General features: G+C 38.0%; 1 protein-coding gene across 4 annotated transcripts in view; it reads left to right on the forward strand.

The window, feature by feature from the left end:
• Positions 1 to 24,346, forward strand: part of SH2B2 (SH2B adaptor protein 2) — a 63,385-nt gene extending 39,039 nt beyond the window's left edge. For 3 of the 4 annotated variants that reach the window (XM_025174138.2, XM_025174142.2, XM_088152279.1), the window contains 7 exons: positions 1,748 to 1,849; positions 5,889 to 5,980; positions 8,484 to 8,656; positions 9,069 to 9,248; positions 12,982 to 13,175; positions 16,008 to 16,179; positions 19,913 to 24,346. In XM_025174138.2, coding sequence (XP_025029906.1) covers positions 1,748 to 1,849; positions 5,889 to 5,980; positions 8,484 to 8,656; positions 9,069 to 9,248; positions 12,982 to 13,175; positions 16,008 to 16,179; positions 19,913 to 20,229 — 1,230 coding nt within the window. In that variant the 3' untranslated portion in view covers positions 20,230 to 24,346. The remainder of the gene's footprint in view (positions 1 to 1,747; positions 1,850 to 5,888; positions 5,981 to 8,483; positions 8,657 to 9,068; positions 9,249 to 12,981; positions 13,176 to 16,007; positions 16,180 to 19,912) is intronic. The other variant, XM_007421775.3, reaches the window with a different exon arrangement.
• Positions 24,347 to 24,597: the final 251 nt, after the last annotated feature.

The raw sequence follows: 24,597 nt of genomic DNA on the forward strand, positions 1-24,597 counted from the left end.
GATCATGTTTCCTCTTCCCTCTCTCTTACATTAAAGAGAGTTGAGGTGGGACAATCCTGAGTTTTTTTTCCCCATGCCTTCCTGTTTTCCCGAGCTAAGTTCCTATTTTTCTAGTAGCTGCCACATACAAGTAGTTCTTAACTTAGGACTATTCATGACAGTGCTGAAAAAAGTGACTTACCATTGCAGCTTCTCTGCAGTCATGTGATCAGAATTCGGGCACTTGGCAACTGGCATGTATTTACAACAGTTGCAGTGTCCTGGGGTCACATGATCACCATTTGCAACCTTCCCAGCTGGCTTCCAACAAGCAAAATCAATGGGGAACCGTGTGATTTGCTTGATGACCGCATGATTCGCTTAATGACCACATGATTCACTTAACCACAGTGATTCGCTTAACGACCACTACAAAAAATGTAAAATTGGGTGCGGTCACGTGATGCCTCATTTAATGACCGCACTGCTTAACAATGAATTTTCTGGTCCCTATTGTAGTTGTAAGTCGAGGACTACCTCTACCTTATTCAAGGCTATCTCCATACTCCTCCCCAGATTAAGATCTACTCCTGCACTTGTTTCTGTGAAATGGGATGTGTTGTATTCTTCCTGTGGAGAAATAGCATGAAGTATGATGTAGTGTACGCCATATTCCAGTATGAACAACACAGAAAACTTCAGTATTTTAGAAGCGTTAATATATTTTAGAATTCCATTTACTGTATTAATTACCTTATTGTATCAATTCTGCAAGAGTGGATTATAGAGTTTCTCATTCAAGCAGGTTGAGTTAAAAAGCAGAAAAGGGGGGAAATTGTTGAACTAGAATAAAGTTTAGTGAATGCTATCCCCTTTTTTCTTAGGCCTTCATCTCTGGCCTAATTAACTGATCTGCTGATTTGGCTTAACTGGCAATTTCCAGCATTAAGAAACATAGTTATTTTGAGCATGGGAACAGAGAAACAATTAAGTGAGCAATCATAACTGCTATAAACAATTATTAACGGTTACAAGTTACCGCTAGGATACTGAATAATATGGCAATATCACTTCCTGTTTAGACTGGATAAATATTTTGCCTTTATTTGTATCCTTTTGGAAATTCCCATTGAGAAGATCTCCCTACTTGCAAGAATAAAAGATCTGCTTGTGCCTTCTGAGGTTCTTTGGCTCCAATCTCTTCAACCCTTTTGTGTCGTGGACTCGCAATCTACATACCTTTTGTTTTAAAAAGTGTATTATTCAAAGAGCTTGACGTGGAATTCATTTGTGCGTATAATCTACCGGGAAGTGCACCATCTGAGCCATTTTATTTATAACAGCAGCTTTCTTGTCTTTATCAAACCCTTTAACTTTAGCTTTCTTTGGCTCTTTCATAGCTCGCTCTGCTTTAATTATTATTTTTAAAATAGAAATTGAAAGTAATTACATTCTGTTTATCCACATCAAGATTTTATTTTTGAAAGAAAGAAAATTAGGGAAGGTGGATGCTGAAGCCATAATACAACACTGTGCTGAGATATGAAAATTAAATATATTAACTTCTATTTCCCACTGGATACCATGTTTTTAATTAAAAGCATTTGGAGTTACTGGAAAGCACAAGGGAAGTGATATGTTTTAATAATGGCACAGGCCAGTATAAAATTTGCATTCTTTTTAACTGCCTTGGTATGCTTCAGAGCAAACTTTTAGTTTTTGTCATTAGGTTTTCTTTAAATCTCTTGGTATCTGTTTGGCCTTTCAGGCTTCCAAAGCAAAGGTCAGCATACCTCTCTCTGCTATTATTGAGGTCCGCACAACCATGCCGTTGGAGATGCCAGACAAGGACAACACCTTTGTGCTGAAGGTAAGGCAGCGTGGCCTGCAAAGCATCTCAGAATATGTGTGTTCCATGTGTTCCAAATGACCCATTCTACAAACAAGTAGCAGGAGCATCTTGGAGATCTTGGTCGACTTAGGTCTGGTGAGATTAAAAAACCCTGTGCAAAAGCTGAGCTTTCTTCATATGCCCCAGTAACGTTGCTGTAGGTCCAGTGGCTCATATCGGGAACTGTCATGATGGCTGATTTTTAATTGTGGGTCTTTTGAAAGCACTGTTTCATCTTCCTGCAGAGTGGATTGATAACGAAGACCAAGTATAGGACAAAGTCTGAATAAGGAGTATACAATTCCAGCAAACTGAAGGGCTGTAAAGCAGGGGAATAAAATAGGAGTGTGATGAAACGGGAAGAATGTTTGGTTTTGAATCTAGAACAGATCATTGGGTTCTGGACGTTCTGCCAAGCAGTTTCCTATCAGCCATGGTTCAGCAGAACCTAAACCCAGATCATGGAATGGATCTTGCCACTACCATTCAACCGTGAATGTCCCCACTCTTCCTTTTGCTGCAAAGAGGTTTCTTTCCCATAGAATAGTTTTCTTCGGAGTGTGTGCTGTGTCAGAAGGAGCATTGGTTTATAGGTACTGTAGTCCACTTTCAGCATAAAAATCCAGTCTTGGGATGCCCTTCCTGTAAGTCCTTTGCTCCAGCCCCTCCTGAAGAAGAAATTGCCCATGCTTCTCAACCTAGGACTAGAAATAAAAAGAACTCTGAGATTTCTGAGTTGTCTTCTCACTTGTATTGTCTTTACTTCGTTGTGCTTGCATGGAGCTGCTGAATACACAATAGAGTCTGTGGGCTTATATTTGGAAAAACTATAGATTAGGGTTCCTCAACCTCAGCAACTTTAAGATGGGAGGACTTCAACTCCCAGAATTCCCCAGCCAGCTGGCTGGGGAATTCAGGGAGTTGAAGTCCTCCCATCTTAAAGTTGCTGAGGTTGAGGAACCCTTCTATAGATGACCACCAAATGTAATGCATTCACAGAATTTTCCTTCTTTGTTGCTTTGCTTGCCTCTCCTTTATTTCTCTTTATTTTGCCCTCCCTTGCCTCAAAGGAACTCAGAACATCTTATCTTTGCAACAGTGTTCAAGGCTAGGGTTTCAGGAAGGGAGTCATATTCATTGCAATGAAAACAAGATAAAGTTTTCAGTTAAAAATACACGTATAGCATCATTTCCATAGGCTGTAGTCCGTTTAACGCTTATGATGAAGCGGGCTATAGCCACAAAAGCATAGACTGTGATAACCTTAACTTGCCACAAGGCTTTTGGCTTTTGTAGTAATAAAGCTTCTGTGTGTGTGTGTGTGTGTGTGAGAGAGAGAGAGAGAGAGAGAGAGAGAGAGAGAGATGCATTCAGGCTGTGAGCTTTGTATCAGAGCAAGAACCTCTATGCCTAGATCACAATAGTACTCAGTTTTAAAAACAGGAAGTGCAGAGCTGTTTTCAAGCATTTGCCCAGCTCTCGCCCTTCTATTTTATGTATTTTAATGAGCTTTCCTTTCCCCTTTTCATTAAAATTGCAGCATTGCTGTATAAGCCCTGAATTAACTGGACTGAAAGGATGCCCTGTGGCCGTGGCTGTTGCCATGGCAACTGGCCTAGCTGCTGCCTGAGCGGTTTTCTGACAAATCAACAAACTTCCATCCAAGCTCCAGTTCCCAATTCAGGGAGAATAAAAGGGGCTTTTGTGAGGAGCAAGAACCTTGGTGTTTGCTTTGTCTGTAGAAATCTCTGGGTGCTGGATTTAATTTAATTTCTTTTTCTGTTTCAGGAGCTTCTCAAAAAACATGCTGGCTCTCTGAATTGTCTGGGGTTCATAGAAATAAAGGCAGAGCCTTCCCCAAGCTGTGCCCTCCAAATATGTTGGAATTACACCTTCCATAATTCCCAGTCTGTGTTTCTTGCTGGCCAGGAATTTTGGGAACTCTTGTTCCAACATATCTAAAGATTGGGGAAGGTTGATCTAGTACAAGATAAAATAATAATAATAATAATAATAATAATAATAATAATAATAATAATATTTATTTAATATTAATAATATTTAATATTAATTTAATAAATATTTATTTATTTAATAATAATTATTATTATTATTATTAGTCACACAGTCAGCCAGATGCTGAGACTGGATTTGGCTGCTATTGTTGTTGTTGTTGTTGTTATTATTTTTATCCCACATTTTATGTCTGTCTGTCTGTCTATCTTTCTGACTAACTCAAGGTGGTGAACATACTTGCCTATCAGGTTTTTTGTTGACTGAAAAGTCAGTCTTTCCTCCTCTGCACCTTTTATGAATTGATTTGACTTTTAGTCTGCTAAAATTCAAAGTCAAACGTAACATTTTTTATGTAATTTGTATTATTATCATAAAATAGGTGAGGGGGAGCCAGATTGGGCATGTGGGGAAAGAGATATTGATTTCACTGCAGATCCAGTTCCTGGGCTGGTGATTTATTTGCTTTTAATTCTGCAAAGTTGTAAAGGACAAACAGTATCAGTTAATTCAGCTCTCAGTAGTAATTAGCACTGTCACTGATCCAAGCAAGCAGTACTTCTGGAGCTGATGTATTAATTAACTTGAGGACATCACTGCTACAAAATGCTTTTCACCTTTTTGTTCTGTTCACACATACAGCAAGTTTACAACAGAAAACAGTGGATAAAGTTTGACTTTAACAGAAGAGTGCTGAATCTCCCTCCTCTAGTAAAAGGAATGGACAAGTTAATAGATGGTTCCCGGTGGCTCTTAGCTAGGGCCACCATATCTGGGTTGCAAAAATCTGGGTGATCATGACAAGGAAACAAAGAGGTATCAGAAGTGAAATTAGCTCCATCCCTCTCAACATTTCACAAGTCCCTCAAGACCTGGCTATGTGATCAGGCCTGGGGCTCCCAGGGGACCCGGGAGATTTTACGATGGCTCCCTTATTAATTTTATCCCCTGCTGTTTTGTGTGTTTTTACAGTTTTTTATGTGTAATTGTTTTTATGTATTTATTTTTTTAATTGTTGTACGCCGCCCAGAGTCACCTTGTGTGAGATGGGCAGCTATATAAATATGATGAATGAATAAATAAATATTTAAAACTATAACCCATTCACCCATCCGGTGATTGTATTTTTGCAGCCTATATCTGGTAGCCACATATTAGCTATGCTAACATCTCCAGGTTCAGTTGTAAATCCTCTCTAAGTCTGAAGAAGAGCACCCCGTAAAAAGAAAGTTGGCACTACAAGTATTTAACATACTTGTTTGCCTGCTAGCTGCCTTTCTGTTTGCAAGGAATTACTAGCATTATGGGGCTTTCACAAGTGTTCCTCCATTTGCAGTGTTTCTCAACCCTATCTACTTTAAGATGTGTAGTCTTCAACTGAATTGCTGAGGTTGAGAGATACTGTTTTAGGCAATATGGTGGCAGATAGTTTTAAAACAGGACCAGGCAGCCCCAGATTCAAATCCAATAAAGTTCACTGAATGATCTAGGATAGGTGACCTACCTCATATCCCAGCCTCTCCCATGGTGTCATTCTGCAATGAACATGGATGGTTGTATGTTACTTTGAATACAATCTGAACAGAAATGTAGTAATGTTAGGTCTATATGTGAGCTCAGGTTGAGCCCAACCCAGCAAAACAATTGCCATGTTCTTAAAAAGAGACAGAGAGATTCTGAACTAAAGACCGAGATTTTGGAAATGGATAGATGACAGAAAAGAGTTACCATTTTCTGCATTTCTTTACTGTCACCTAGCGATTGTCGGGAGTTATTCAGCACAGATCTGGTAGCCCTTCTGTTATCTCATCATGCTTGAGCTGGTAATAGATTTTATACCAGACTGGATGGAAAGGAGGTATCAAAAATCCCTTTTGCTACAGAATCAAGAATTTGGGAGCTAGGATTCTAATTTTATGCTACCTTTCTGTTGCTCACAAAGTATCCAAAACAATGGCTTTCTGTAATGTTGGTATGTTCATAAATGTATACGTTTTCCATCTAGGTAGAAAATGGTGCTGAATATATCCTTGAAACAATTGATTCGTTGCAGAAACATTCCTGGGTGGCGGACATACAAGACTGCATAGATCCTGGGTAAGATGACATGGTGACCTGATATTCAGCATGCTTAACAAGTGTCCCTGAATTGCTAGAATAGCTCAGTGTGGAAAATAGAATATCTCACAGATCAGTAGCAACCTGCTACCCAAGGATTTCCTTGGATCTTCTGATCAGGTTGTCTTCGGTATTGCTTACATTTATCTGGGTTTTAAGAAGGGTGTCAGAGCCATTGCTCTTAGTTACTACCTTGGAAGACTTGGCAAGTGGGCACTGAGTACTGAAAAGACTGGATCTTTTTGTGCACTGCTGTCACTCTGTGATGAATTTGTCGAACAAAAATGCACTTGTCTAGCTCCTTCTTCTGCAAACTTTTCTCCCAGATTGAAGAAGCCTTACTTTTGGTGACTGTTGAGTATTTAGCAAACCTTTTACTATCCATTTTAAATGGGTGCTGTTTTTTGGGTACGCTGGGGATATTTAAGTATTTATTCTCTTTTGTAAATCTAAATTCCTTTTTAGAAAAGGTAAGCACGTAGAACAAGAGTAGAAACCTTTTTCGGCCATTGGGCACATTTTGAAATGTTGAGAAGGTACAACAGGTGTGACCACAAAATGGCTTTCATAGAGGGCCTTCCTATTTGCAGAATGGACACTGGTGGGTATGGCAGTCACAAAATAGTCATTTAGCAGTACTAAGAAGATGTTGAGATATCTTCTTAGTACTCTTATTAGCTCCCATTATGTTCTTTACCACTCCATGTTATCTTTTCTCTGGGCAAGTGGACCAGGTTATAGCTAGGTTATAGCTAGCTAGCATTTTTGCTTTGTCAGACTTTATTGGGTGCAGAAACTTCCTCAAAATATTAACAATGGGATTTTTCTTGGACATTTTCCAGCTGACCATTTAACTTGATGTTTATTTTTTAAAAAAATGAAATCAAAAGGTGCAAAGATTATATATACACACACGCATGCATACATGCAAATAGAATGGTACCTACTGCTTCCTTCAGCTGTGTAAAAGTTGGGGTGATTAGCTTTTGGTGAGCCCCTCCCTCTCTGTTGTGAATGCTACAGTTCTGAACTAGTCAAGTCTACTAGGGCCACCATATCTGTGCTGCAAAACTTTGCACAGCCACTAGAAGGCAGCAGAGAATTACAGGAAACTCTCTTCTCAGCCATCTAGCCATTGTCCAGATTTACAGCCTAGATCTGGTAGCCCTAAAGTATGTGCTTTCTATACAGAAGTTCTCACATTCAATTCACATTTAACAAAAATAAAAGGATCAGGTTAAGTAATGGTTACAATGGACAATAGTCTCCTCTAGAAGAAGAAAGCTTTTTCTAGAAACTACAAGCTGTAGGCAGTTCTACTGTAGTTTCAATCAATAATGATTATCTGATGCAATGACACAAACCCTGTGTTGATTGGCTGAAAGGCAAACGTACAATGTTTTCATACAGAGAGACAGCAGGTAGCCCTTTCTGCTCTTACCAAGCCTCTGAAGAAGCTGATCTCTGAATTCTAGTTGATTTACAGTATTCTATACTGAAAATTGCCAGTATTTTTTCCCTTCTGTTTGTGCCCATTGGGAGTTTTCTTTGTCACAGTGTTATGCTACCTTTTAAAGTGTACCTATATACTATAGTATTCATTTGTTTGCTGTCTCCGAATGGGTGGGGAATTGTGGCATCAGTTTTCAGTAGTTATAGTCAGAGGAGGCTCTGCAGTAAGAAGAGTTGAAATTCACTAGAGTTCTGGGGCCAGAGATGGCCCATCCATGATCTAAAGGATGTTTTCTCCTGTAACCATGTGGTCGACTATTTGGAGAAACAGAATGACAAATTAAATAAACTTTTGTTCCAACTCAGCAGGGCTCTTATTAGCCATGATAGTAAGGATTAGAACCTCAGTGTCCAAAGGTATTCTATCTTGTGTTGCCAACTGCTAGGGACAAATGATAGGGGAGAGCCTCTATACTCATGACTACCTATAAACTTCTATTTCTCCCAGCCTTCCCAAAGGGGAGAAAAATGCTTTGAATCTATAGATATTGTCAGATCTCTATTTTAGCTTTCTATAAGAGTCAGCAAGGGAAGGAAATGAGTGGCAAGCACACATTTTTAGGAAGGAAATGAGTAGCAAGTGCACATTTTTAACTGCTCTACTCCCCCCTTTTCCATGCTGCCCAGGTCTCCCCACAGACTGGGTAAGCATTAAGTCCTCCTGCCATTATAATAGTCACCATACATATAAACCAGGATAATATTTCTCCAGGTTTGGGAAGGGTAGGGAAGAGTCAGTCTCCCCTCTCACAGTCCTAATTTATGGGGTGAAGATGAGTGAGCAAGTGAAAGTGAGTAGACAAAGGAAAGCTTTCCCATCACTCTGAACAGATGTAGCAGTATTCCGGGTAAAAAGGTTACCATCTCTGGATCTTTAGTAAGATTTTAAAAATATATGTTTTATGGGAATCCTCTCTAATTGGTGAATGATAACTTTGCATCCCCTCCTCTGCTCTACCCTTCCTTCCAGTGCTCAGCATACAGCTGCAGAAACTCACTGGTGCAGCATCACCCCCTGTCCAAATGCCCACTCTTCTCTTCTTTCCAGGGACAGTGGTGATGACATTGAACTCTCTTCCTGCACCCAAGGAGCATGCCTGCCCAGCAGAGTGTCATCTTGTAGCTGTGAGTTCCTGGCTGATGGTAATAAGATTTTTTTTTTAAAAAAAGGGTTCTCTTAAAAATTAGATCATACTTCTGTTATTTTGTTTAAACACTGATTTTGGTAAAAGTTTAATTTTTAGGTACCCACCATAGCAAAAAGTTTTGTTTGAACTTTGCCAGTCTCCAACCAGAGGTACTAATTTTTATTGTAGCAGAATGCAGGTGATATGAAAGAGCCTGGGGCATCCATAAACTTTTCTTTTGTCCTATTATCCCTGGCTTAAACAGGTAACTCAAGGATCTGAAACAGTACCTTTAAAAAATGTAATGAAAGAAATAATGATCTGAGGCAATTGGGAGCCTTGAGCCTGTAAGTCATCTGTCATAGAAAAATGTGATTTTGAAAAGCAGCATGCATTTTTTAAAAAAAGAAAATAAAATTGTCTTGCAGATGTGACCCGGTGTCAGGATAGATGTGCTGGCTCGACTGCCTCAGATAGCATATCAAATGCTGCCACAATTGTCACAGCACCACATGGCAGGATCTCTGCAGGGGAATATAGAGCACATGTGCCACTAGAGAACTTTTTGCAGACACTGGAGTCTCCAGCCAACAGCAGTCACACAGCAGGTATTGTAATTCTGCTCCTCTGATGATCTGGAGCTAGAATTTTATTTTTTTCACAGCTTAGAAAAGATCAGCTGTTCATTCTCCCATCCAAAAAGCATGTTGTTTCCTCCTCCTCCCCTTCCTTCCTTCCTTCCTTCCTTCCTTCCTTCCTTCCTTCCTTCCTTCCTTCCTTCCTTCCTTCCTTCCTTCCTTCCTTCCTTCCTTCCTTCCTTCTGTATTGCTAGCACTGTGTACACCACAAAGTATTGAATCATGTGTGTCAACAATTAACAATTTTGCTAAAAGTTACATTTTGTTATCAACACCCATTCTTTTCTCACATTCTTAGCAATTTCAGAGTTGTTCCAATTATTTATGACAAATGGCTAGGAACAGCTAGAAATCCTGAACGAGCTGCTAAGTGAGACTAGGTAGTAATAATGAGCTATATGGGCAAACAGTCTAGCATGACAGAATCATAAGGTTGGGCAGGCTTATTTAAACCATCAAGTCCAACCTCTGCTCTATACAGTAAAAAAATATAAAATGAAATAAAAACATATCGACAAGTTGGCTTTTGTAATGAATAAAGTTGTAATATAGGAACCTATGATTCTCAGGCTAGAGAGAAACATTGTCAGCATAGATTAGATACCTTCCAAGGCTATCAAGAGAACAGCCAAGATGGTAGGAGGAAAAAGTCAAGAATGTAAATCCTGGAGTACAGACCCTTATATAAGCATAATTTCTATGTACTTCAGTAGATAAATATTCTGTGTGTATCTGACTTAATTCTTGTCAGTAATGAAGAGACAAGTCTTCTCTAGTCAATATGACAGCCTTTTGCCAAGTAACTCAAGTCTACAATAAAGGGTTAAATATCTGGAGAGCTGAGATTTACACCCATGCCTGGTGTGAAGCCTGAGAGCTCTGAAGCCTCCACAAGATGATACCCAGTGAAGAGAATTTCATCATCTCTTTGAGCAATTGATTCCACTATTGAGCTTCCCATACTGCTAGAAAGTTTATTTGCATTTTATTTTTGTCTTCAGTTGTATCAGTTATCTTACCCAATTTTGTGTCATCTTCAAATCTGATAAGCATTCTCTCCATCTTTTCATTCTAGTCATTAATAAAAATGCTGAAGAGTACAAGCCCCAGAAGTTAATCTTGTGGCATCCTATTCTATACTTTCTTCGTCTGAAGATGAAGAACTGTTGATGACACTTACTAGTTTTTGAATGAGTTGTAGAAACATCTTATAGACATGCCATCCAACCCATGCTGAATTGACTTGCTCGGAAGAATATCTTTGTCAGGTGCCTTCCTGAAATCAAGATATATTTCATCCCTAGCATTCCCACAACCTAATAAGGAAGTTGTGTAATAAAATATGAGATACAGCTAGTGTAATAAGGACTTGTTTTTGACAAGTCCATGCTATCTTCTGGTAAGCACAGCTTTGTTTCTTCAGGTGCTTAAAGTTTAATCATTTATTATTTGGTCTAGTGCTTTCCTAGGTTTGTGAGTGCTCTGTAGTTCCCTGGATTCTCTTTTTTCTCTCTTTTTGAAAACAGAAAACTTGCCCTCCTCCAATCATCTGGCATTTCACCCATTCTCCAAGATTTCTCAGAGATAATGTGCAAAGGTTTATCAGTCTCAGTTTTTGATCCTGCTCCTTCACAATTATTTATAACCTCATGCTGGAGAAGACTGAGCCCCAGTAAGAATTCAGTAGTTTCACCTTTCTTATCTGTTAGCATTTCATTAGCACTGCGAATTGGAATACTGATTCCTTTTAAATGAATTTTGTCCTTCAATTGCTATACGGGTAGTCCCCAGTTTAAGAATGACTTCCGTTCCCAAGGTCTGTCCTTAAGTTGAATTTGTATGTAAGCCAGAACAGTATTATTGTATAATACTGTACTGTGTAAGTAATATTGTGTAATGAATTTGCATTGTGTATTTAACTCGAATCATTGTGTATTTAACTTGAATTTTGCTATAGTAGGCTCCATTCTTAGTTATGGGTCATCCTTAAACCGGGCGTTCTTAACCCGGGACCACTTGTACTCTGATTCTCAGTTATATATGTTAAATCATTTTTACTTCCTGTACTATGAGTTTAGGCTCATCTTATTTCCCATATGGTAACAATGTACAGACACTGAAACTGATGATGTTTATGAGCCAATATTCCTTCTGAGTTTTCACTGAATGGTTTAATAGGGAATACTCCCACTTCTTTTTTACAGTGCAAAAATCATTATCCAAAGTCCTTACTTCAGGACTTGTATCTTCAATCCCCACAAGAGTCAGTTTAAATCCCTCTTAATCAAGTTTAATGTGCTTTGGACAACACCATCTGCCAAGTCTTCATGAGGTGCAACATCTCCTGCCAGCAGTCCTTTGTTCAGAAAACTCAGACCCAAGTTGCAGGAAAAGATAATTGTCAGTAGAATTGATAAGACTTAGAAGTTATTCCATTACAGTTAATCTCTGATTCTGGCTGACAGTGCCTTCTATGAGCTGATAAGATCAGTCAGCAGGTTTGTTCAATGTAGTTGTAAATTACCAACTACAAAGACTCTCTTCTTGCAGGGCACAGTTACACAAATACGCCCTCTATTCAATAGTATCTCTTCTTCTGCCATTGAAGACTTAAAACCTGTTTTTTCTACAAAGGCCTCAAAGCTATTTTTGACTTTCAGTGGCACAGAAGATGTATTTCTAGTTGTTACTCCCATTTTGTTCCTTTATTCAGTTGTTTTACTTACAGAGGGATGTTTCCTCTGTCAGTTCTCATTGTAATCTTTACTAGGCTAATAAATTTTTGTCCTTTTTTATGAGCTGAAGTGTTGCCACTAAGTGTTGCCAATTGCTGTGCTTTTTATTCATGCACAGCTGCAAGTTTGTACTTGCTGCATATGTATAACACATTGTTTTTAGACACACATATTTCAAGAATGAAGGTCATAATTGTGGAGTGTGTCCAATCCTCTTCATTTCTGTTTCTTAAAGACTACAGGTTTTTTATTTCTTCTTGTTCCAGTCTTAGGTTAGCTGAATACCTACTGACCACTTAGGGAAAAATATGTTAGGGAGATTCCTCTTAAGTTCCCCTGCCAAACTCCTGTTAGCTTTCCCTATTTGTTCACTGTTTGAAAATGGTCTGCCTTATATTCATTCAGCAGCAGCCTCTGCTTGTTGAGTGACTTGTATGAAGCATTCACTCAGTCCCCCCCATGAGCCATCAACAGCTCTCCGGACATATCTTTGCCATTAGCAGTTATGCAGGAGATAATCTTTTCATTCCACACAACTGAGCACACAGCCCCTAAGAAAACAGTTCTTTGGTTTCTTTCCCCTCTTCCTCCTGCTGAATTTCACAACCAAACTCCTACTAGCTCTCTCAATTAGCTCTCCCAGATATAAAGTGCACTGATTTGTACACTACGGCTTTTAAGTATATGTCTAAATAATTTGAGCTGAGAAGTAGAAAAGTATGCACTGTAATGTATTTACAGATACATTTGATTCACCGAAGAGATAGCATTAGCCATATCTCTTTGCTGAAAGAGCATTTAGGTGCAACCGTATATTGGTCTTTGTAAGTGGAAGAGCCTTCAGTAATTTCTCCTGCATCCTCTACCCAAGCATCCATCCAGATGGCATTGCAGTGAATGTAATGCTGTGCTGAATGTAGGGCATTCAGCTTTTGTGTTCTACTGTTCCTATTTCCCTACTGTGACAGGAGACGAAAGTGAGCTGGAAACAGAAATCAATCTCATGGAGTTCCCTTGGTTCCATGGGACGCTATCACGGGTCAAAGCAGCCCAGCTAGTTCTCTTTGGTGGAGCCAAAAGCCATGGATTGTTTGTCATTCGGCAGAGTGAAACCCGGCCCGGTGAATATGTGCTGACCTTTAACTTCCAGGGAAAAGCCAAGGCAAGTGATCTTTATTTATGAATGGATAACTCTTATTTTCTTCTAATATTTAAAGTGAAACCATAGGAGGTATAGGGGCAGGTTTCCCTTAGTTTTTAATCTACCTTGAAAATTAGGTCATCTGGTCAGAGGGCCTTAGTGGAACATGGCAGCAAGGCTGAATATAGTTATAAAATAATAAGTAAAAAGCCTTAGAAACCACCTTGGCCTGGGTGCAATGTTTCATGACTGCCAATTGAAAGAAAATTGGCAGTATTTCAGGACACTAAGCTCACACATCATGGCTTGTTTGATTTTGGCTTAATGTATTCTGTAAACCCAGCTTAATGGAATGTGGGAACCAGGTTTGTGTAGCTTACTCATTTGAACAGGAAAGGGGAGATGGTAGGAATGACAGAATTTGTTTTAAAAATACAGTGGAGTTTGATCCTGTGCTCTGGCAACAACTGTTGGAGATTATGCGTTTGTGTCTGCACGGAACAGATACAGTGCGGCAGTTTTTGTATCCATATGCCAGAAATATGACATAAATAGATCAACACAGGGTTTTCTCTTGTTCTTTTCTTTTGCTGCCATCTGGAATTTTTAAAAAATGTTTTAAAATAGCAGCCCTTTATACATTTGGTGTCTGTTCTTTGATTGGTACTGTAAACAGGTTCATTCTTCTGATCCAACATATTGGATCTGTGTCTGCCAATCTTCTGCTTGCTGTGACACCTTTTATTTCTCTTAGCTAAAACTGGAAACAAGCTGTTGCCATGCTACTCACAAAGATTTACTTCTAGCTTATAATTATTATTGCCCCCTATGTAACTACCTGAGTCACAATTCTGAGTGTACTGTACTGCATGGAGAGATGCAATAGATTGCCACATTGTTCTGTTCACATCTCTGCATTGGAAGGTGCTGACACAACTGGATGCAATACAGAGAAGCAGATGAAATTATCTTTACCTGCTGCACTTGTCTATAGGAGTTGATTGGAAGAAAGTAAACTGTATTACTTCATACCTGCAGTTGGTGATATGGTTCCTATACATACAGTAATGCCTCCAGGTCCTCCTTTAATGCCACCCAAGTCTCTCTATCCCTCCCTAAACTAAAAAAGACTGCATTTCTTTATTTTGTTTTAACTCTTGGATTGGAAAGCAGTCGACATCCAGCTTCTCTGCTTTTCTTTTGCCCAGAATGCCTTTGGGAGTCACATGAGCCCATAGCATTTTTCAGAAAGGAAAAGAAGAGAAGAATGCACCTGGAGGCTGGAACACTAGTCAGAGCTGAAAGAAAACAAGCATTCTCTGCTTGGAGTATTGAGGAAGGGAACTGTAAATGACCAGTGGGTGACCTTTGGGAGTGGACTTAGTAAACCTATGGAAGCAACAAAGATTGTGGAAGGAGGCTAGATGGGGGGGGGGAGAGAGAGAGAGAGAGAGAGGGATGGATGGATGGATTAACAGTCTCATAGCTGGCATGTGACAAAGTTAAGCATGGGTTAAAGGCTTGAAAATTGTATTTAAAAGCTTTGTTCACATTACACATATAACTGAGTCATGAGGAGGCAAGGATGTTATACTAGCACCTTAACCCATACAGCTGATCTAGACAACTAAAATGCGGAGGCAGGCTGAAACTGTTTTCAAAGTCCTTGAGAAGTTCCATGAAAAGAGAAGTTCTCAAGCAGCTCTGTGTCTTTTTAATCACTAAAAAGAGGCAGAAAGGAATGGAGTACATAAGCTCATACCCAGATTCCCTCCATAGTGGCACTGTCTCTGAATGTGTCTTATCAAAATGGAGGGAGCTATCAAGCTGACTGCTATGGATTTTGGCCTTGGGCCCAGTACTCTTCAACATTTTTATTAATTCCTAGAATAGTTGAGCTAAAGGAAATGCTCATTAGATCTGTAAATGACCTCAAATTGGAAAACTGATATCTAAGAAGGCATAAACAAAACTCAGAATCTCTTAATAGGTTGGAGAAATGGGCTGAAGATAATAGAATGAACTTTAGAAGAGATAGATGCAATGATCTTTGCTTATGAAAAAAAAATCAAATTCACAGGTATAGAATGAAGGATACCTGCCTTGGCAATACGTGTAAAAAAGATACTGGACTAGTAGCTGATGACAAACTGAATACAAGTCAGTAGTATGACATGGCTGCTAAAAAGGCAAAGGCAAGTGAGGCTGAACCAACAGAAGTATTGTCTCCTAATCATGGGAATTAATAGTTCCACTTTATGCTGCATTAGTCACATGCGACCTTGAGTATTATGCCCATTTGTGTCCACAACACTAAGAATAATTCAGACAAATGATCAGAGGATTGGAAACTAAATTGTACAGTGAGAGATTGAGCCTACTCAGTATATTTCTAGCTTTGAGAAAATAGGATTGAAAGGAATATGATGGCCTGAATAGTCCATGACCTCTACTCTAGCATCCCAAGTGCAAAACAATGGAATATGAGCATTAACTTACAGGAAGGCACATTCCTGTTTAACATTAAAAAAATTCCTAACAATAAGAACAGTTTAACAGTGGAATCAGTTTGAGAGGAAAGAAGGATCCCATTTACAGGATACGTTCAAGCAGAGGCTGAATAGCCATCTGTCTGGAAAGTTTCACTCCTGCATTGTGTAGGAGTTAAATTTGATAGCCTAAATACTCCAACTTTATGATTATGTAAGAAAGGAAATGGTAAGGGAAAAACAGATCAAACTGCTGCAAAGATATTGTTTGGGGGCATCTGTGTCAGGTAATTCATGTGTTAAAATAGTTCTTAAATGGGGACTGTGGTAACTAGTCAATAAAAATAATTAATTCTCCTTTCAGCACCTGCGTTTGTCCTTAAATGAAAATGGTCAATGTCACGTCCAACATCTTTGGTTCCAGAGCATTTTTGATATGCTGCGGCATTTTCATATGCACCCCATCCCTCTGGAGTCAGGTGGTTCTGCTGACATAACCCTCCGCAGCTATGTAATGGCCCAGAGTCCATTGCCAGGTGGGTTAAGTTCTCGTACTTGCAGTTTTACTTTGTAACTGGGCAAAGCAAAGAACAAAAACCAAGCAATACTTAAACAATACTTGAGGCATGTTCATGTGCAAAAAAACAAAAAACAAAAACCCAGACCTAATCAGAGAATGGAAATGTAGGTTTTACTAAGTAAAGATATATTCAAAAAGGCTGTATAAATATTATTTGGACCTATTTCACAGCATGCATGCATACACACACCCATTCATATCCATCCTGGTATTCACTTCCAGGGTAAGAAGCATTATGCAGAGTTCAGAAAAATAGTGGGAAATAACTGGCAAAAGAAGTTAATGCAGAACGTAAGAGGCAAAGAAACTAAATCTACACCATTTGCTATACATCTCCATCCTTTTAGTCCTTGCAAACCATTGTTGCATTTTCCATGCTCATACACAGTTTATATATTGTTTTTTGTTTTTTAAATGTCTTAGCTCTCTCTTTCTGAGTCTTTCATCAACTTCATCTAATATTACTTTCTTGGTGTTTCCTTCCTTTGACCCATTTATTCTTCTTTCATACGTGTTTTGTAGTTCAGTCCTCCTTTATTCTCTATATGGCCATACCGCTTCAAAGTACTTCTGTAGTACTGTACTTCATTTTGTATTCATTCATCATGAATACAAAAATACATTCTTGGACCCTATCTTAATAACTTATTTGTGCTATCTCTTAAGTACAGATAGTTCTTGGTTAACAACAACAATTGGGACCAGAATTACCGTCACTAAGTGACGCAGTTGTAAACTACAATGTCACATGACTGTGCCACTTAGCAACAGCAATTCTGGCAGCCTCAGTTGCTGTCATAAAGTGAGGACTGCGTGGGTTGTTAAACGAAGACCTCATGTGACTATGACTTCCAACTTCCTGTTGGCTTCCCTTGTGGGAAGCCAGCAGGGAAGGTCGCAAATTGTGATCACGTGACTGCAGGACGCTACAATGGCCAGAACTCCAAGGACCAGTCGTACCCACCACTCGTTCAGCATTGACATAAGTTTGAACGGTCACTGAATGGTCATTAAACAAGGACCACCTGTAATCTAATTGTACTGCATTAAAATGTTAAGTTCCTCCTGATATAATTCATCTCCCACTGCCATATAACAAAGTGGGCAAAAGCACATTTTATACATAACCATTTTAACTTCTTTTGACAAATAGCCATTCTGGGTAATAGACCATATACTACCCATAATTTTTCTATCCATATTTGCCCATCTTAAAATTTTTCCATTTACTCATTCTACACAGGCAAAATTTTATTTAATCATTCTAATGTTTCCCCACATATGTACAACCTGCAATTGCTCACTTCATTTTCTCCATCAAATACAACTATCTTGTTTTTAGTATGTTAACTTTGAGATCCATATTCCTTGTTGCATCATGCAATATATGCAACATTTGTAGCGAATTGTTCTGTTTTCAGCCAACAACATAGCATTATTTGCTTACAAAAATACATATTCATATGCTTAGGCAGTATACTTCTAATGTCATCACAAGCATTTCTTATACATTTATCCATATACTGTATGCATTAAACATCCTTGTCTTACTATACTCATTGTTGAACCATTTGTTAAATGGTCCATTTACTCACAAATGCTTTATTTTAATCATATAGCATTTTTGTAGCGTTCAACAAACAACTTTCTACTCATATTTGCACAAAACAGCCCAACTCACCTCACCTTGTTGTGGGGAAAATAGGAGGAGGAAGGAGTATTAATATGTTTGCCACCTTGAGTTTTTTATAAAAATAAAGGCTGGATAAAAAACAACAAAAAAAATCCTATAATTTAAGCGTACTCACTTATAGAATCATAGGATTGGAAGGCACCTTGGAGGTCTTCTAGTCCAACTCCCTGCCCAAGGCAGGAGTCTTCATTACCATCTTGGACAAATGGTTAGCCAATCTTTTCTTGAAAACCTCCAGCGATGGAGCACCCACAACTCCAGGAGGCAAGCTGTTCCACTTCATCATACACTTTCTCTAAATGATGTTTCAGTAAACCTTTTTTCTCACACGCATATACTTAACAGTAACGTTAAGCGTTAGTGGAGCAAAAATCTGATCTGCATGGCCCATGCCTAACACTTTTCACATTTTATTCACTGCCATCTCTCATGTCCTTTCATTTAGAATTCTACCAAACACTTTCATAAGCATGCTGAACAAACTAATCCTCCAAACTAAATTTTGCATTTCACTTCTTATTTTTCCTTTGTAAAGAAAACAATGACCTTCCTCTAATTGTCAGGCACAGATGCAGTCTTCACACGCTTGTTAAACAAGTCATACAGTTACTCCATAAGCAGACTACATCCATATTTTAACATTTTTCTAGTTAAGAATCAACACATGCTGGGATAACCCCTTGGTTGGTTTACTGTAACATACTCGCTGTGGGATTGCCTTTGGAGACAATTTGGAAGCTGCAGCTGATACAGAATGGGGTTGTCAGACTCCTGGTAGAACAACTCTTCCATTGCAGAATACGCTAATTCTAAGGCCACTGCGTTGGTTGCTAGTTGTTTTTTGGCCTGGTTCAAACTGCTGGTTATCACCTATAAAGCCCTATGCAGTGTAGTACCAGGGTATATCAGGCACTGCCTTGCCAGGATCAAATCCGCTCATCCAGTTTGAACATCTGAGGGCCAGCTGAGGATCCATCCCTGCATGAAGTTGTGTACGGGCTGGGCAGCAGGCATTCTGGGCAGCTTCCACGCTTGACATCCTTCCCCTGTGTCTGGCCCCTTTCTTCTTTGAATTTTGCAAGGCTATTACAGCTCTACTACTCCAGTGTGCTTTCTTCCCTAGTTCATTGTGGGCATCTAAGGTATTCTTATTTATTGTATTGTGGACTATTTTATTTGTTGTGTTTTGTGGTTTTATCCTTGTTTGTCATACAGAATCTTAAATGATTGGAGTAATTTATAAACATGGTATAAATAAATAACTCCACCCACTTTTAATGGGTCCCTCCTTCCTTCACTTTTCCAACCTTAGCCAATTTAAAAATTAACTTTAATTTTAATTTACTTCACTAAAAATGGTGGCAGAAGGGGGCTTGGTAGGCATTAAAAGCCTTGACGGGTATAGATTCTGCATACTACAGTATATCAAACCATTGATACTCAAAACACAACAGCAATTTATCCCAATTTTAATAAACTTGATTGCTGCTTTGTATTTCATTGGTATCTAATTCTAGTTTCACTTTTTTGTTGGCATCTAATTCAAATGTTTTATTTCACTTTTAGGTTTTAATATTACAATGAAATCCCATTCTGGATGGAAAGAAACAAGAACAATTATTGCTAATTTAGCATCCTTGATTTACTTGATGCTATGCTGGGGGTAAACCCAGCAAACAATTGTGTTCTTGCTTAAAGAATGTTAGAGTCTTCACTTACATTTAAATTTAAGTTAAATTTCTATTAAACTTGATTTTAGATTATTGAGTTTTAAGAAGTGGGAAACTTATTAAAACCTGTGTAAATAAATAAATGCAAGGTGACATTAGAAAAGAAACCATAGTATTAAAACCAACAGAAATAAATGAAACAACTCATATGAAAATGCAGTTGGTAGGAAATTTTGGGAAAGTATATGGTAGTTGGAATCTTCATAGCACAGAAAGCTGATGTTTCTACTAGTTTCAGCAGCCTTTTTCTTTCTTCTTCCATTCAGAGCTCACCCCATCTCCAGCTGTGGCTTCCCAGCAGCCCGCTTGCAGAAATGACCTCCAGTCTCAACATTATTTTTCCAGCTTTGTTCCAGTCACTTTTCAGCCAGCATCTCCATCAGAGGGCACTACATCTTCCTCTTCTTCCTCAGCCAGCCATTCACTTTACCATAGGATGGAAGGGACCCTGAGTGCCCGAAGCCGAAGTAACAGCACAGAGCGGTTGTTCGATTCGGCTGCTGTTGGCACAGAAGATTACCATGAAAGTGAAGGTTCACGCAACAGAACCAGAGCAGTTGAAAACCAATACTCTTTCTACTGACTTTGCTGATTGAGTGGTTTTCAGTGCATCCCTCTCATTTGGATCAGTAGTTTTGGAGAAGAGAATTGAGAAGCTTGTTGAGGTCACCTCCTTGTTGGCTACTTCCATATTGCATTTATTATTGCTTTTCTCCAGGCCTGTGAATATGTGTATAATACCTCCTTGCATTCTTTCACAGTAGAAAGTAAAGATAGTTCTTTCTGTTCCTGAGGAGGTACAGTGGTGGTAGACTTCACACAGCTACAGAACTTCAGAGTGAAACACAATCTTTCTCTTTTACTTTCTTTTTGGGTCCAGGAGCACAATCCAGAATTATGGAGAAAAATCTGCATCTCTATGGAGTGAGGTTATTATGCCTGTTTGTTTCTATCCTGGCTGTCTGATTTGGATGAAATCAGAAAGTTAGAATCAGGAAGTGGTAATTTAAAAAGTGAATTGAAGCTGGGCAATCTAGTAGCTGATTGTTGCTAAAAGTTCATATTGCCCTTTAATCAGCAATGTCAAGGTTTGTACTTAGAGGCCAATGCTGGAAACACTAGCAAAGTGATGTTTTGTATGCATCCTCCCTGTAAATTGATTTATTTGTTCATCTTTTAACTGTACACTCACCCCATATTTTACATCCTTGGAAACAAAATGGTAAGTGTCTGGAGTGCAGTTATGTAAGTTGCATACATAAGAAGCTGCCTAACTTGCTGTGAGAACACAGGTCCATCCAGCCCAAATGTATGAAATGTCACACCTCTCCAAAAATCAGCACCAACTATTGCCTTTCAGTGTTGATGGACCACAGTCAGTATCTTGACTCCACTTCAGATAGTTTAGCTGTTCTTATTTTGTACCACTGTGCTTCACAAGACATGTCACAATGCTTTTTCCACCAAACTAATTCCAATTAATATTGATTGGTAGAAAGAGGATCTGAAGGCTTCCAGCTTTACAGTTGGTGCAGATTTTATTTTTGGACAGATACAATCAATTAGTGGATGTAACACCACATGTTCTGAAAGTTGGTTTATAAGTTTCTATTTGCTGATAGCTATCTAGCATTTGCATTAAATATGATTTACAAGAATGAATCTTTGTTACAACCATATTGAGAATGGGCAGCTTCTCATTTGTGACATGTAACTTCCTTTTAGTAAATCCTCTATTTTTGGAAAGCATTTAGTTTCAACTTAATTTGAGTAGCTTTCATTATTGGATTTTCCATGTGATTTGAAGAAAAATATAATATTAGTAAGTGCATAATGTTGCCTTTTAATTTTAATTTGGCATTACCACTCCTTCCTCAATGAAATGGCAATTGTTTCAATTAAAGAAGAACCCCTAAATATCCTTTGAACTGAAAAAAAAGTCTGAGTTTACATAAAAAAACTTTGAAATATATTCTTCAAAGTAAGTAGTGGCATGGAGCACTGGAATTCTGTGAACTGAGAGCCCTAGGAAAAGTTTTATTTGATATTTTAGATATTTTGGAAACCTCTGATATAGTGTATTCCATCACTTAATCTAAGAAAATAAAACTTGCTTGTAACAAAGAGATAGAAAAATGTAGCCATTTTCCAATAAATCTGTAGTTGGCTAGTTTGCAGAATTTTCCTTATTGATTTACATTAAAATGATTACATAGTTCTGTATTAAGACAACACTTCAATATCAAAGTCACTAAAGTACTAGTAAAGAAAGTTGAAAGCAAGCAAAATTTAATCTGAAATAATAGCCGTTATTATTTTATAAAATACATATAAACCAGAATAGCTGTGAATCCACTGAGTTGCAAGGGATTAGAGATTGGTGATGGGGAGGAAATCACTATGCTGTCCTAAGACCTGTGCTTAACACTGAAATTCAAATCAAACCACAGTACTGTATTAAATTCAAAACACAACTAGTGCAATGCTACCCATTTTGGCTAAGTACTATATTCAGTAGATCTTATGGACTGCAGACTAAGCCACTGTTAGTAGTTCACAAGTTAAAGATGGAAGAGATGCAGCCTAAGGCTGCTAGACCTAATTACAAAGCTAGTGACGTTATGCCCTGAATGCTCAAGCAGAGTTGTCATTGGCAAATGACTAGAGATAAAAAAATAGATGTGCCCAGACATACATGTGTTAGTTGCAGGCTCATTGCTTTTGCAGAGGTGTTGTGAACTGCCCAGAGTTTCACCCTGGGACCACGCCTCAATTTTCCAGTATAAAAAATATCTGGTGAACCTCCATAATACAGTACCTTAGATCAATTTGGATATTTAAAGCATTACCGTAAGTTCAAAGCATACAGCCATGGCTATATATGTATGTTGTGGGTTTTTTCAGATTGGTTTTACATTTGTATGCTGCCCATCATGAGTTGGGCACCCTTATACATCCTTTAATTAATTAATTAAATAAAAGTAATTGTAAAAAAAATAATGTTAAAAAAATTCTAGGTGAAAGGAATAAATTGCTACAAAAAAATAAGGTTCCTATACATCTGTGAAAGCATTTTTATGTAACAATAAACCAGAATTGCTGGGTTATCCAGATTTAATGTGAAAGAACAATGTGGTAATGCTTGGAATTCACTTTTTTCTGCTTTATTCTTCTTCCCCCCGAGCTATGACTAATATCTAATTCTTGGGTTATAAACCAATAATAAATCAAGATTTTTGCAGAGTGTAACAGAGCTGGTATTGAATTAAATATGAAATAAAGGAGAAAAAGAAAAAGGGATTGAATCAGAAAAAGAAAAAAAATACTAAAATATTAATATTACTTTAAACTTTATTATCAATGTTAGATTAACAGTTCCAATAAAGAGACTGTGTTGAAATAAATTTTCGGATGATTTAAGGATTAATAAAGATTTATTTTAAATGGTACAAAATTGTTAGTTATCAGGTGATGACTGTTGAGCATTTAATTAAGTTAGGTATTATTAAAATGATTGTTTAATCAAACAAAGCAACAACTTAAAATCCGAAACAAAAGTGGGGAACCCAGTCTTTCCAGGTGTTGCTAATTTATAACTCCCAGCATCTCTAAGCCAGCATTGTCAATAGTGAGTATAAGGGCTGAAGCTGGCAGGGCAGGAACCAACATTTCTGAAACTATACAAAATAATCTAAACATTGAGAAGATAGTTTCCATGCTCAAAGTGGAAGACAGAAAGAAAAGGCCTAGAGCTAGAAGTAGGCAGAGAGAAAGAAAGGGAGAGTGCTTGATTTTGTGTTCTGCCATAGGCAGAGCTTCATATATATGGTTTGTTTCTTGTCTGTAATAAAGCAACCAATCTAGTTTGTGAGCTTCAGTTGTTAGCAGGTTCCTGAGAATGGGGTTAAGTATTTGGAGAGCTGAGATTTATTGCTGAATCTGGCATGAAATCAGACAGTGAAGGATGTTAGGAATTTTAATTCAGTAGTATCTGGAAGGCTATAGGTTCTGCAACTCTGGCCTAAAATAAACCAAATTCATTTTATTTTGGACACTATTCTCTGTTTCTTAGCTTTTGGCTTCATAAGGAAACTTGGAAAAAATTATTTGCTATGAGCAGTTAGAATGCATGGATGGGTAAGTGTATGTCTCTTTTAAAGAAACTGATAAAGACAAATGATGCTTCTTGAGCAACACAATACTGAAAAAATGCTGTCATGATTTTCAGAGCAAAACCCATATTTTTCCCTCTAAATAAAAGTATTATAGACTCATACATGGAACATGATATAACACAAGGGAAATTTTTGAACACAGGCTTACTTTTCAGATTCTTTTTTCATTAAATAAATGTGTGCTCAAGGAAGCAATGATTACCTTCATAGACACCGTGATTACATTATTCATGTCATTTGTGTGATGATCTCATGACACACGTGATGTTATTGAGGCTCGTACCAAACATCTATGTTCTCCATAATGAAGAATCATTTGGTGGTATTAACCAGGTAACAAGAAAGTTACAGAATTTTATCATTTTAATTTTTTCTGTGCCAATTGAAACAATGGGGGGAAAGGGCTCCAAAAGCTGCAAACTGAATGTTAATTTGTAAATACAATTTTTTAAAAACTGTGAAAAAGTTTTAATGTGCAGTAGAATAAATTTTATTTACAAACTTGTAAAGGATCTGGAAAAATAATGGTTCAGCTTTTTTCTTTTTTCCTTTTTTTGGGGGGGGAGTTGAAAATGAAGTCTTTAAACACTTGAGTGCATTGAAAATACTATAAAAATGTAAATGGACATTACAGGACACATAATTACATCATAGTTTAGGCTGGTTTAGTAATCTTGGAAACTCTAATTCAGTAGTAGTGTGCAGGAACAAGGGAGGCAATGGTAAGGATGTTTTTCTATGAGTATTGTGGAGATCTGCAGAACATGTTGAAAAAT

The sequence above is a fragment of the Python bivittatus genome, unplaced genomic scaffold, assembly GCF_059951505.1.
Source record: "Python bivittatus isolate LINGU-HERP-01145 unplaced genomic scaffold, Pbiv_v1 ctg000690_np1212, whole genome shotgun sequence".
NCBI lineage: Eukaryota > Metazoa > Chordata > Lepidosauria > Squamata > Pythonidae > Python > Python bivittatus.